Raw genomic sequence first — 14644 nt, 5'->3', positions numbered from 1 at the left:
TTGTTCTTTTTATTTTACACAAACATATAATTAAATATAGTTTTTACAAATCAAACTTAATTCGACTTTCTGTCTTTCAATATGTATGCATAGAAAACAGTGATTTCTCTCTGATAATGTTCATAAAACTTATGAATATATATCTCGTATTGCAACATGCTATTATAATATTACATGTGATTCAGCGAAAAATATGCCCGCGTCACTATAAATGCCGCACCCTGTATATACAAAATTTCAATCTACTTATTCGATAGGACCAAATATATTTTCTGCAGCAGATTCAAATATAACATTAACCTTAAAATGTTATTATATCTTGACGTCGCGAACATTAACCTTATAACGTTATTATATCTCGACGTCGCGATGCTACCGTGTACCGCTTGATACGTATCATATACGTATGCACGCACATACACATTGTCTCTCAAGGCGTATTTGCACACTCAAGCATAAAATCATACATGAGCGCTGCAAACGCGCCTTGAGGGACAAAATCGCTTTGCGTGTATGCGTGCATACGTACGTACGTGAGAGTCTGAATCTTATGAAAACTAAAAGTGTCACATTCTGGTATACGATTATCATACTTCAGAATTGACTGCACCAATCTTATTCAAAGATATGACGCGGTCCCTGTACATAGGCAAACCGTTGACAAGCTGGAACGAATTTTTATATATACTTGGTGTCGCGACGCTACCGCGTCGCTTGGTCATTGCTCCAAATTAATGACTTTAAGCTCTAAATATAAAGTAGTTGAATGCATTGCATTACATTCTTTTTTAAACAAAGATTTGCTTGTAGTAAGATTTGTGCTTTTGAGAAGATATATTATTATCCTCCTTATATTTAATATTTTATTCCTATTTCTAATATTTTCTCTATTGTGCGCAGGGCCTTAGAATATTTTTATTAATCATACATAAATTTTTTTATATATCTGTATTTTACGTTTGATATACTATCTATAAATAATTAATAATTGTACTCCTTCACACTTAAAATTTTACGTATGTCACGGCATCTTGAGATTTTACGTATAAAAAACAACTGTACAATTATTAATTGTTTACGGACAGTATATCATATGTAAAACACAGAGGTATACAACAAAAAAACTATATATAAATAATAAATATTTTCAGTTCTAACAGGGTGTTTTTCTACATTATGCACACATATGTCAGGGCATCGTGAGATTTTAAGTGCGAAAGAGTACAGTATAGTTCTTAATTGTTTACAGCAGCATACCATACGAAAGACATCGATATACAAATATATAAATATATCTATTCTAATATTATATTTGAATATATGTATATGCATTATGTGAGACAGTATATAAATGTAGATTTTCATGTATAAATATTACAAATATAATTATCACATTGACATGGGATTATCTCTCTGAAAAATAGTATATTCATATATACACTCCAATGTAACTGTAAAATTGAGAAGTCGGTTAGGAGCAAAATATTGTAAGATTTTTATTTTGTGATATAGATAATAGACAATATGCTGCATTTGGATATGGCATGCTAAAGCACTGCCTTCGAAGATCTATTCACTAACTGAATAGCAATACAAATGCTACTCCATCTTCTAACATAACCAGACGAAATCATTATTATTTCACAAGACACTGCAAGTTAATGAATGAGCGTTGATTATTCCATTACAGATCACAAGATTCTATTAGCGGAGACTATAATATTGAACTCTCGCTTAAAAGATTCTCGTGCTTCATAATAGATTGCTTTGATATTCGATGCAAGCTGGATCTGTGTGTGGTTTGCAAATTAATATCCATTATTGTTACCTGTGCTAAAATAAACATAAATGATGAGATATGATGTGGCGGCCTACAGCAACCACAAAATTACGGCAGCGCGATATTCGCGAAATATTATCGTTTCTCGCAAGCGCTCGCCCGTCCGCGCGTAGTGCGGGAGATGCTAGTCGGCGTAAGGCGCTCGGGCCAACATGGAAGTGGAAAGCAGTTCGGCGGGCATATAGCGCGTCCGCGCGTAGTTGCGGGCAACACCGCTAGGCGGCGCAAGGCGCCCGGGCCAACCTGCAAGTGGAAAGCCGTCCGGCCGGAATATAGGTCAGACCCCCTGCGGAGAAAGTACGAAGAAAGTTCATGGCGCCAGTCGCCTACTTTCTAGCGTAAGTCGCTTCAAAAACGTTGGTCAACAATACGGCGCCGGTCGCCGCACCATCATTCAAGACGCCACGGATAAAAGATACCGTCACGCTACCCACGGTAGCAGAAATCGCCCTCCGGCGAAGGACTCGCCCGACGCCACTCCACCGGTGATCAAGAGAAGGAAGGTGGAGGAGAGCACGCTAAGGACAAGCAGCTCCCGACCATTAGGCGCCAGATCGCCAACCGCCTCCGGCGCCCGGCCGCCATCATCCGGCGCCAAGTCGCCAGCGTCATCCGGCGCCCGGCCGCCATCGACGTTAAGTGCCCGATCGTCATCCGCCTCCGGCGCTCGTCCGCCATCATCCAGCGCCAAATCGCCAGCGTCATCCGGCGCCCGGCCGCCATCGGCGTTAAGCCCGAATCACACTAGCGGCTCGCGGCTGCGATTGCGATTGCCTCAGACAATCAGAAAGCACCAATTGCAAGTATGATTGGAGCGTAGCAAATCACTAACGCAATCGCAATCGCAGCCGCAAGCCGCTAGTGTGATTCGGGCTTTAGACGCCCGATCACCAACAGCCTCCGGCGCTCGTCCGCCATCATCAGGCGCCCGGTCGCCGTCTTCCACTGGGACCTGCTCCCCGACGATTGCCGGTACCTGCTCTCCGATCACGGTCAGTGACGGTCAGTGACGGGTCACTGTCGCCCATTGGTGCTGATTCGCCGGAGGTCTCCGGCCTCTGGCCACCATTCAGTGGCCATTCCAAGGAGAACGCACGCTCCGGCGCCCAGTCACCCAGCATTTCCCACGCGGAGAGAAACCAGCGAAGGAAGGACCGGCCTATCTCCTTGCTACAACTAGAGCGAATCTTGGCGTCCCCAGCGAAGACGTGGAAACTACCACCGCTGATTTCGCCCATCAAAATCTTGCCAATAAGGGAACCCCTTAGGAGGAGACATTGTGGAACTCAGACCAGTCCCGTCCAAGTTTCCTGGTCTGAAGAGAACGGCCGACGCCTCCACCCAGACGAAGAGACGCGGGGGCAAATACAAGCCCATGTACAGAATTAATAACAATGACAATTATGCGTGCAATCGCAATTTGCGTTATTGATGTAAGAGTAGGAATAAATATACTTTATGTTTAAAAAGCCGACTCATTCATTTATCTACCTACAAGTAAGATAAGTTGGGTAGTATCCTAAAGCGATAGATCTGCTATCCCGTACCTACCCACATATGATATTAATACATACGAATTTAAAACATTTTCCTTTGTATAATAATCTTACCTGTATAATTGTTATTACCACAATTCAATCCTTTATTCAATTTAATAGAAAATACACAATATTTATATTATTATTTCATAATGTAGTTGCACAATCCCAGTATCCCTGATGTACTTCATTATTGCTTCAACAGATATTGCAGGTTGATAAATAAGCGTTGATCATTCCATTACAGATTACAAGATTCTATTAGCGGAGACTATAATATTGAACTCTCGCTTAAAAGATTCTCGTGCTTTGTAATAGATTGCTTCTTGATATTCAATGCAAGCTGGATCTATGTGTGGTTTGCAAATTATTTTATTTATTATTGTCGTCTGCTAAAATCAAAATAAACATGATGTAATATTAATAGATATGACTTTAAATCATTTTCCTTTGTACAACAATCTTACTCATATAACTGTCATCATCACAATTCAGTCTTTTTTTCAATTTAATAGAAAACACAATACTTAAAAATATTATGTGAATTATGAAAATATAATAAAATTACTCACTTTTAATTATAATGTGCCTTGTTGCAAAATTTTTAGAGTTTGTTGTACATTCCTATAATATCCAAACGCTTTCACGAACAAAATGTTTATTCAATGACACTTCAGTAAGATTAGAAAATCTAAAAAGCTTGCAGATATATATTTTGAAAAACTATCAAAATGATAACTAGATATAAATATAATAATAGAAAAAACACGCGAGGTTAAGATAACTGTCATGTACCTTGTTGCAACATTTAAGAATTTGTTGTACTTCTTATGGTACCCAAACACTTTCACGCAAAAAATGCTTATTCAATAACACTTCAGCAAGATCAGAAAATCTAAAAAACTTACAAATATATATTTTGAAACTATAAATGCGATCACACAAAATATAAATATAGAGAGAAACACGCGAGGTTAAGATAACTGTCATGTATGCAGTAGGTAATATAGGCTACGCTACGGTTGGAAAAAAACTACAGATGTTCCGAAACACTGCATTAACCAATTATGACAAGGAAATTTTATAATTTTTTAATCTCATTGACCAACCACCAAAATATTATTCAGCATCTATATCGACTAATCTCTTATCGACCGCAGTCATAGAAAAAAGGATTGTTAGAATATTTTTATTATTTATATATAGATTTATTTTTTGCATAAATTAAAATACGTTATTCAGAAAGAGCATCGGCGATAATAGATAACTTCTGTTTAAAACACCGCAATCGCTAAAGAAACCAATGTCGTTCAATGACTGCATTTTTTCCATGCTTTGTATTGTTGAAATTATGGTATTAAAGTGTTAAAAGTTGTATAGTTATGATTCTTAAAACATGATAGCGCGACGAAATTTTTTACATTATCGCCAATATCTCTCGTGCAATATAAATTTTTCTACTTGATTTCGACTACCGCCAAAAATATCGGTGTTAATAGAGAAAGACATTATTTTACATGATTTGCGCTAAAAGGATTGACGCATTAAATTTTAAAATTAATAAAGCTGCTACGATTATTAAAGCGATACAACGGGCCGAAATCGTGACGCTTTTGCCTGGGTTCTTCACGTCTAACACATTCTTTGCTTACATCTCGTCCATCGTTAAAGATATCGATGTTATTGGAGAAAGACATTATTCTACATGATCTTTGCTACAAGGATTGACGCATTAAAATTTTAAAATTAAAAACATTACGATTATTAAAGCGATAAAGCGGGCCGAAATCGCGACGCTTTTGCCGAAATCATTTGCGTCAGATACATTCTTCGCTTACATCTCGTCTACTGTTGAAGATATCAATACTATTTGAGAAAGACATTATTCTATATGATCTCCGCTACAAGGATTGACGCATTAAAATTTTAAAATTAAAAACATTACGATTATTAAAGCGATATAGCGGGCCGAAATCTCGATGTTATATAAGGCTGTTCCGCCTTTATAATGATCACAACTTAGAAAAAGACACAATTCGTAAAATATTAATGGCGTAATTTCAATAGCATTGAGATTAAAAAATTATAAAATTTCCTTGTCATAATTGGTTAATGCTGTGTTTCGGAACATCTGTAGTTTTTTTCCAACCGTAGCATAGCCTATGAGTGCGTTCCATTTCACGCATTGAGCGCATAGATCGCCTGGATATCTATAGTTCACGTAACATATATTATAGATTTCCAGGCGATCTATGCGCTCAATGCATGAAACGGAACGCGCTCTATATTACCTACTGCATACATGACAGTTATCTTAACCTCGCGTGTTTCTCTCTATATTTATATTTTGTGTGATCGCATTTATAGTTTCAAAATATATATTTGTAAGTTGACTTCCGTTTGTTCTCTCGGCGAGTGAACATCGTGGCTTAGTGGTAATTGTTATTTTGCCAATTTTGCCAATTAAGTGACCCGCGGGCCATATACTGGCTTAGTGTGAGACATTTGGTTGATCGCGGTCCGCTGCATGCGGGACGCGCATAGCATCGCGCATTGAACCTCCTTGGCCCTGAAATATCTCGAGTCGCCACGTAAGTGTGGCCACGGCCATATTGTCCGTTGGACGAATACTGCGTATTAAACCCACGCTCATACGCATAACACACACAAGAGCTAATGTGCAACGTGTATAATAATGGAAGTAGATAACGAGAATAATCTTGAAAGCTCTACTCAAAAATCTTCTCAGTCCACTGGGACGAGCAACGAAAAGGATGTTGCTGAAAAAGTTCGTGACATCATATATCATCGCAATCGCAAAAGGAGCCAGTCTTCCACATTGAGAAGCCCTCTTCCTCCAAAAAGATCCTTCTTAGATTCTTTTAATGTTCGCGATCCTCGTTTACAAAATAAGTACAGTATCAATGTCAAACCTCCGTTCATTATTCATATCGAAAAAACGAGCCTCCTCCCTCCTCCCTCCTCACAGGCGCTGGATTCCGAAGCTATAGAAATAAATAACAACATAAAAACAGGTATAGATAACCTTGATAACGTCTCATCAAACAATAGCCAGCGTTCCAACTCTGGCTCATACGGTATAATTGCTTTCGGTAAACGTATTACTAAACATATTGACAATTTCTTATCGGCATTCGATTTAAAAACAATAGGCAAAAATAAATTCTCGGTAACTTTCACCGATGGTAATACGGCTAATAAATTCTGTGACATTTTCAACGAAAAATCTATTTCCATCTTTCCTAGAGGGACATGGATAGCATATGTGCCTAATTATAAAATTATTAGACAGTTTATAGTCAGGGGCGTCGATGATGACGACTCTCCTGGCGAATTAATTAAAAATGTCCGTCCACCACCGGAATGGAATGCCTTATGGCAGCCTCCATTTGAGGCTGCTAGATTAAAAAAATCTATCCCTTCACAAAACACAGATAAAACTTTCACTACTAAATATATCGAATCTGATTCATATATTATACGTTTCAGAACATTATTAGTCCCATCTAGTATCATATATATGGGAAAGAGGTTGTATTTGACACCGTTTATTGAGAAAGTCAGAAGGTGCCAAAAGTGTCAGCGATTTGGGCATGTCGCAAGGATTTGTCGAACTCCGGACAAGAACGCAGTTTGCCGGCGCTGTGGTAAGCTCACATCATCCCACGATTGTAATAGTAATGTTAACGAGACATGTACGGCTGAAAAACTGTCATGCGTTAACTGTAAAAGATATAAGCTGCCTGATAGCATTGCTGATCACGAGGCATCCTCCAACTCCTGTCCTGTCTTCCAAAAACAAAGAAAAATCAAGAAGCTTATGGCATACCATAACATATCTCAGTCCGAAGCAATCACATGGCTCGAGGGCTCTGACCCCCGATCACATTCGGTGGATGAGAACCATCGGTTCTCGCATCGTCTTCCTACTCTTGGGAAATTCCTTCCCTACGCTCTACACAAATCCTATGCCGAAGCGGTCTCTAGAGATTACCGCTCTAAGGCTTGAATTTTTCTCCTCCTTTATCGGAGGTTAATAAGAAACGCTTGCCTATTAACGCCAAGCCCCCGTACACGACAAATAACTTCTCCGCTATAACATCTGCTAATCACAAAGAACATAAAGAGCATGATGTTGGACCGCAACGTAAAGCGCCTAACTCCTCGTTAACTAAACCTCCTATCACTTTTCCATCACCCTTCACTTTCACCTCTACTCAGGACACAGACATTAATATTTGCTCTAGCAATAATACAACTATCAACAATCGTCCCTTCAATTCAACACATATCCCCTCGGCCAGCGATCACAACACGCCTATTCTTGGTCCCAACTCTAACCCAGATATTTTGAAAAACTGGGTTCTCGACTGCCAAAACAAGTTTTCTGCGGTCAAGACTATACAAACAGACATTCTAACACAGATGGGAGTTCTTCTTCTGAACAACTCCCTTTTCTCTTGATACACTGTTATAACATCTCCTTCTCTAACGCTCAATGCATATGATGAGCATTAACCTTTTCCAGAACTGTCGCTCCATGCATAGGAGAAATCCTGAACTTTCTTTTCTATTAGATAATAACATCAATATCGCCACTCTTTGCGAGACTAGATTAGAGGAACACTTTCGTCCTATTGTTAATAACTTTGATATTTACTCTCATGATCGAAATCGTTACGGTGGGGGAGTTGCCATACTCATCGATAAGAGACTTAGATTCACTCAAATTACAGACGATAACATAAACCTCATCTGTGGTCGCAATAACATCGAGTTTATCTTTGGTAAAGTATGGCTGGGCATGGAAAAATTTATATACGTCTGCTCACTCTACAGTCCCCCGCGTGGTGGCAACTATTCATACACTGAGTCTTGTGCCTGGCATTCTGTATTTCAGTATCTCTCCGGCTTTAATCCTACCATGGTATGTAGTGACGTGAACGGGAAGAGTGCCCTGTGGTCTTCGGGCCTGCTAGGCCCAGACACGGAGGGTCGCAAACTTGAAAATGCTGTTTTTTCACTTGATTTCTCATGTCTCAACGATGGGAACTATACGTGGGCCTCCGCGGATCTCTCATCCACCTCGGCGCTTGATATAACGTTGGTCTCTCCATCTATCGCATCAAGATGCTCCTGGAGCGTCCTCGAAAACAATTACGGCAGCGACCATTTCCCCATCATTGTTTCATTCACCAATGATAATACTATTCCTTCATTTGGCCGCCCCTCCTTCGTCACGTCTGAGGCCGATTGGTCCAGGTTTCAACTTGAATGCTCTAAATACGCAAACCAAACACACAACTTTGGCATCAATTTGGATGCGGTTTATGATAACCTAATCAATTTTATCCACCAGGCACTCTTGATATCTGGTGCAAGGAAGTTTCCGTCCAATAACACCAGGAAAAAACCTTCTACTGTATGGTGGGATGATGAGTGCAAGGAAACGATTTCTAAAAAGAATATAATCTTTAGAAGATTTAAACAATCCCCCTCATTAGACAATTTAACGGAACTTCTTGAATTTAGAAAATACTCATCAAGGTTTTTCAGGAAGAAGAGGAAACTCGCCTTTCGTGAGTTCTGCTCTTCTTTGAATATGAATACGCCAATCTCTGCCGTATGCAAGTATATCAGAGCCTTCTCAAATATCATAGAAACTCCAATAATTCTCATATTCTTATTATATAAGTTTTTGAGATAATGATGATCTCGATATGTAGATCGTAATACATAAGTACTTTTAAAAGTACATCGATGAAACGTTTTAAATCATCGCGAAAAGTTTTCTTTGAGCGAGTTGTTGCTCCAACTAAAGAAAGCTTTCCACCATCCGAAGAATTCAGTTTGTCCAAGTGACGGTGACGGTGGTGCTATTTCAGTTTAAAGTTTTAATTGTCTCTTCTCCGCGGTCTGCTCAACTCGAAACAGTAATTCGAGATAAAATAAAGCGCTCGTCCGACTCGCGGTGTTTTTATCTCGGATTTTTAAATGCTTCATCCCCGTTGATGTATTAAAAGTGTTAACGGAAACTTTTGCTTTCTCAGCATGGAGTACGATTCCGAGTATTTCCATAGATTTCTTAAAGAACTTTTCTTCCATTTTTAGAGAAATTTTTCTCTAAGTTCCCGGATAGTTATGCAGGATGTCTTGCAATAAGATAAAAATTTTTATATCAAGAAAAATATCGAGCAAGATTTATATACTTTTATATCAGGTGATTGCATAAGTTCGTGCCCGATTTAAATATAAACTTCAATAGATTATATTTTAGAGATAACACTTTTATTAATCAATTATATAGTCTCCATTCTTTTCTACAATGGTTTTCCAACGATCTATAAGCTTGTCGATTCCATTTTTGAAGAAAGAACTTGTTTTTTCTTGAAAAAAGTTTGTAAGGTGGTTTTCGACAGCTTCCTCGGAATTGAGATTCTTGCCATTTAAACTATTCTGCAAAGACCGGAACAGATAAAAATCTGAAGGCGCAATATCTGGAGAATATCGGTTGCTGCGGGTGCTGCAGAATTTCCCCTTGCAACTCCTGCAGTTTTCGCAGCGTCTGTTGAGCGACGTGTGGCCTAGCATTGTCGTGGTGGAAGATGACGCCTTTTCGATTGGCCAAAATCGGACGTTTTTCTCGAATAGCTGCAGCGAGTCTAGTTAGTTGCTCACAGTACTTGTCCGCCGTGATTGTTTCGCCGCGTCGGAGCAGCTCAAAGTAAATAATTCCCTTGCGATCCCACCAAACACACAGCAACACCTTCATCGGATGCAAGCCAGCCTTTGCTACGGGTTCTGCTCCTTCAGCTGCTGTTTTCCATGTCCTCTTTCGCTGTACGTTTTTGTAGAGAATCCACTTTTCATCGCCTGTTACCATTCGATCTAAAAAAGGCTCTTTTTTGTTACGCTCGAGAAGAGAAAGAGCCACAGTCATACGGTTTAGCTTATTCCTTTCAGTCAGGAGATGCGGCACCCATGTATCAAGCTTGGAAACGTATCCAAGTTTTTTTAAATGACGAAAAGCGGTTTAATTATCGATGTTCAGCCTCTTAGCAATATCCTCAGTTGTAATCCTTGGGTTTCTTTCCACTAAGGCATGCACAATGTCATCATCAATGCCAGAAGGCCGTCCAGAGCGGGGTTGATCCTCCATGTTGAAATCACCATTTCGAAATCTGCCAAACCACTTTTTGACTGTTCGGAGAGCAGGAGCGCGGTCTAAATAAACGGTTTGAATATTTTTTTGTGCAGTCCCAACACTCACGCCTTTCCGAAATTCATGTAACATTACATGCCGCAAATGCACCTTTTCGTTCTCCCTTTTTAATGATTTCTCTTATGCACAAATGGACTTATCTGAACAATGTCTGACGCTAAATTGACATAAGACAATGTCATCTATTCGGTGTAAGCAACAATTACCACACGAAAACAATAGAACTCCGCCATGCAGTAACTTAATGCCATCTGTGAAAATCGGGCACGAACTTATGCAATCATCCAATAGAAACTCCAATAATTCTCCTCACTCTCTCATATTTGAGAACGTATTTCTTGAAGCTTTTAATAAGCTGGCCCCTCCTGTCCTTAGCCCCACACCTGATATGCAGAGCCTAATATCTGATCTGCCGGACTTTGATACGAATTGCGGTGGGGAGTTCTTCCTCATGCCGTTCTCGAAACAGGAATATTATGAAGCTATCTCCTCGTTAAAAATTAAAACCTCATCTGGTCCTGATCTTATATGCAATAAAATAATTAAAAAATTTGCAGACGTATTTGATTTTCTAATATTGAAGATTTTCAACTTGATTTTCAATAAGGGCGAATACCCTCATCAATGGAGGGAGTACTTTGTCGTCTTCATACCCAAGCCTGGTCGCAGGGACTCGTTAAGATCTATATCATTGGCCAATAACTTGCTAAAGATATTCGAGAAGCTAATACATAGGAGAATCGAATGGTGGGCAGAGAGGGGCTCCCTCTTCTGCAAATCCTATTCGGCTTTAGGAAGGGACTTTCCTGTACTGATAGCATTTCCACTCTGACTACGAGCATCCAAATGTCTAACAAATCCCGTAAGTTTACTGGTGTAGCATTTCTAGATATCGAGAAGGCTTTTGACAGGGTTCGCCCGGAGATCCTATTAACCCTGCTCGCTAAATTCGGTCTCCCTCTTAAGATTCTGAAATTCATCAAGGCCTTGACTTCCGGTAGGCACCTCATAGGTTTCGCCGCGGGTATCAACCTGCAGAATCGTGATACCACTATTGGTCTTCCTCAGGGCTCCATTCTCAGCCCCATATTATTCAACTTGTATATCGCCTTCTCGCATTCTGTTCTACCTGACTCCGTAAAGATATTGTATTACGCAGACGACATCGCAATTTACTGCACTGACGGTCAACTAGAGTTTATCAAGGATCAGATGAACAATGCTTTGGATGGCTTGTTTCGGTTTTTTACCTGTCTGGGTCTCGGCATCTCTCCTTCTAAATCTAGCTATATGATTTTCTCAACGCTCAAACCACGAAATCTCCGCATACTCATGAATGAACATAATTTCTTTTTAAGGGTAGGCAATGGGAATATTCGGTTCTCCTCGACGTCACGTTTCTTGAGTGTCGTCTTGGACTCCGAGCTCAATTGGAAAGCACATGTCAATCATCTGAGGAATCGCATAATGCCCAGAGTGAATATTCTCAAGGCTATGGCGGGCATTAGATGGGGTGCCCACCACTCGAATCTTCTCAATGTTTATAAGGGCTTCATTAGACCGCTTTTGGACTGGGGATGTCAATCCTTCAATCCACTAAATGAACAATTCTATTTGAGAGTTAGTCGCCTACAATACGCGTCCCTAAGAATTGTGTCGGGTATGATGATTACCACTCCTACCAACGTTCTGTTGGATATCAACGGCGAGTTTCCGCTGGACTCGCGCTGGTTTTGCCTCACCTCCAGATTTTTGGCCAAAACTATGGTGCGGTACTCGCATCCGCTAAGACAACTAATAATTGATCTCCGTGACCAACAGGACATCGAGAAAAGTATTATAACATCTGTAACTTGTTAGACGTTTACTTCGCGCACGCGGATCTCTTTGAGCAGATCGACTCTTTTCACTTGCCTGGTTACCTCGACTTCCCGTACGAGTGCAGACATTACGATCTTTCAATCAATACGGATTTGGGTCGCCAAGTCGCGGCAGATCCTGATCCCGTTTCCTCCTTTGAACGTCTCACATCCTCCTTTGAGTTTGATGACACATTTTATACTGACGGATCTCGTACCGAGTCGGATGGTAGAGTTGGCTACGCTGCGTTCTCTCTGGAGCTCGACTTGGAGTATAAGAATAGAATTAACAATAACTGTACTGAGGCCGAAGCATTGGCCATACAATATGCGGTTGATACTGTTCTGAACAAGAAAATAAGGAAAGCGGTAATCTTTTCCGATTCCTTGAGTGTATTGTCTAATCTCGAGAATCCGGTGTCGACAGGCATATTGCACTGTGGAATTCTAAAAATCAAAAGATCTTTGTTTGAATGCTTCAAGCAAGCGTTTGAAGTCCATATCTTCTGGATACCCAGTCACAGGGGCATCCCCGGTAATGAGAGGGCGGACGTCCTTGCCAAGGAATCTTTACGTCTTCCCGACACCTTCCTCCTTAGTAAATGTCACTATACCAACCTCTATTCCAAGTTCAAAGCTTTGTCAAAAAGTAGAGCTTCGCAAACTATCCTTTCTGAAAGTCATTACAAAGGGGCAAGATATTTCAACCACGTGCGTGACGTTCTCGCACCTCCGTGGTACTCCAATAAAAAAATATTAAGGAGGATCTTCCGAGACCAATTATTACCTTTATCTCAAGACTGAGATCCCATCACACGTCAACAAAAGACCATCTCTTCAAAAAAAACATTACTGACTCCTCGGAGTGCTCGTGTGGTCATCCTTCCCAGGACATGAACCACATCTTCTTTCATTGCCCAAATTCGCAAGACGACTCGAATCTGCTCATTACGCAGTTGCATGGGATTACTCCCGACATAGTTCTGGACATACCAACACTGGCTTTCACAAACAACACTAGGATATTCCGCATCTTATACAACTTCGCTATAAGGAACAAGTTGCACATCTAACTATCGATACTTTCAGTATATCTAGCAGATGGTATATGGACGATTCCCTTTGGAAGTCTGACAGCCAAACAGAGAAGAAGAAGATATTTGTAAGTTTTTTAGATTTTCTGATCTTACTGAAGTGTCATTGAATAAGCATTTTTTGCGTGAAAGTGTTTGGGTGCTATAAGAATGTACAACAAATTCTTAAATGTTGCAACAAGGTACATGACAGTTATCTTAACCTCGCGTGTTTCTTTCTATTATTATATTTATATCTAGTTATCATTTTGATAGTTTTTCAAAATATATATCTGTAAGCTTTTTAGATTTTCTAATCTTACTGAAATGTCATTGAATATACATTTGGTTCGTGAAAGTGTTTGGGTATTATAGGAATGTACAACAAATTCTAAAAATTTTGCAACAAGGCACATTATAATTAAAAGTGAGTAATATTATTATATTTTCATAATTCACATAATATTTTTAAGTATTATGATTTCTATTAAATTGAAAAAAAGACTGAATTGTGATGATGACAGTTATATGAGTAAGATTGTTGTACAAAGGAAAATGATTTAAAGTCATATCTATTAATATTACGTCATGTTTATTTTGATTTTAGCAGACGACAATAGTGTATAAAATAATTTGCAAATCACACATAGATCCAGCTTGCATTGAATATCAAGAAGCAATCTATTACAAAGCACGAGAATCTTGTAAGCGAGAGTTCAATATTATAGTCTCCGCTAATAGAATCTTGTGATCTGTAATGGAATGATCAACGCTTATTCATCAACTTGCAATATCTGTTGAAGCAATAATGAAGTACATCAGCGATACTGGGATCGTGCAACTACATTATGAAATAATAATATAAATATTGTGTGTTTCCTATTAAATTGATAAAGGATTGAATTGTGGTAAGAACAATTATACAGGTAAGATTATTATACAAAGGAAAATGTTTTAAATTCGTATGTATTAATATCATATCTTATCATTTATTTTTATTTTAGCAGGTAACAATAACAGATATTAATTTGGAAATCACACACAGATCCAGCGTGTACCGAATGTTAAAAAGGAATCTATTACAAAGCACG

At 39.4% G+C, this 14644-nt stretch overlaps 2 protein-coding genes across 2 annotated transcripts; both read left to right on the top strand.

The window, feature by feature from the left end:
- The first annotated feature begins 1961 nt into the window (after positions 1-1961).
- Positions 1962-3229, top strand: LOC115232840 (serine/arginine repetitive matrix protein 2-like). Its single transcript, XM_029802976.1, has 3 exons — positions 1962-2116; positions 2178-2643; positions 2720-3229. Exons 1-3 carry the CDS (start codon positions 1962-1964, stop codon positions 3227-3229), a joined length of 1131 nt encoding a protein of 376 aa, XP_029658836.1.
- Positions 3230-11467: 8238 nt separating this feature from the next.
- Positions 11468-13284, top strand: LOC115232833. The gene is made up of 3 exons (XM_029802965.1): positions 11468-11862; positions 11980-12469; positions 12517-13284. The coding sequence occupies exons 1-3, from the start codon at positions 11468-11470 to the stop codon at positions 13282-13284; spliced, it is 1653 nt and encodes a 550-aa protein (XP_029658825.1).
- The last annotated feature ends 1360 nt before the right edge of the window (positions 13285-14644 follow it).

This window comes from Formica exsecta, unplaced genomic scaffold, assembly GCF_003651465.1.
Source record: "Formica exsecta isolate Colony F162 unplaced genomic scaffold, ASM365146v1 scaffold102, whole genome shotgun sequence".
In the NCBI taxonomy this organism is placed as follows: Eukaryota; Metazoa; Arthropoda; class Insecta; order Hymenoptera; family Formicidae; genus Formica; species Formica exsecta.
This window is presented reverse-complemented; position numbering and strand designations above follow the sequence as displayed.

Excerpts from the sequence above, each read along its gene's own strand:
- LOC115232840 (XM_029802976.1), top strand. The coding sequence starts at position 1,962 with ATGCTAGTCGGCGTAAGGCGCTCGGGCCAACATGGAAGTGGAAAGCAG. Across the intron at positions 2,117-2,177 it reads GCCGTCCGGCCGGAATATAG|CGTAAGTCGCTTCAAAAACG; the intron begins GTCAGACCCCCT and ends CCTACTTTCTAG. Across the intron at positions 2,644-2,719 it reads TCAGAAAGCACCAATTGCAA|ACGCCCGATCACCAACAGCC; the intron begins GTATGATTGGAG and ends TTCGGGCTTTAG.
- LOC115232833 (XM_029802965.1), top strand. The coding sequence starts at position 11,468 with ATGTCTAACAAATCCCGTAAGTTTACTGGTGTAGCATTTCTAGATATC. Across the intron at positions 11,863-11,979 it reads GCTTTGGATGGCTTGTTTCG|GGTAGGCAATGGGAATATTC; the intron begins GTTTTTTACCTG and ends TTTCTTTTTAAG. Across the intron at positions 12,470-12,516 it reads AGAAAAGTATTATAACATCT|ATCGACTCTTTTCACTTGCC; the intron begins GTAACTTGTTAG and ends CTCTTTGAGCAG.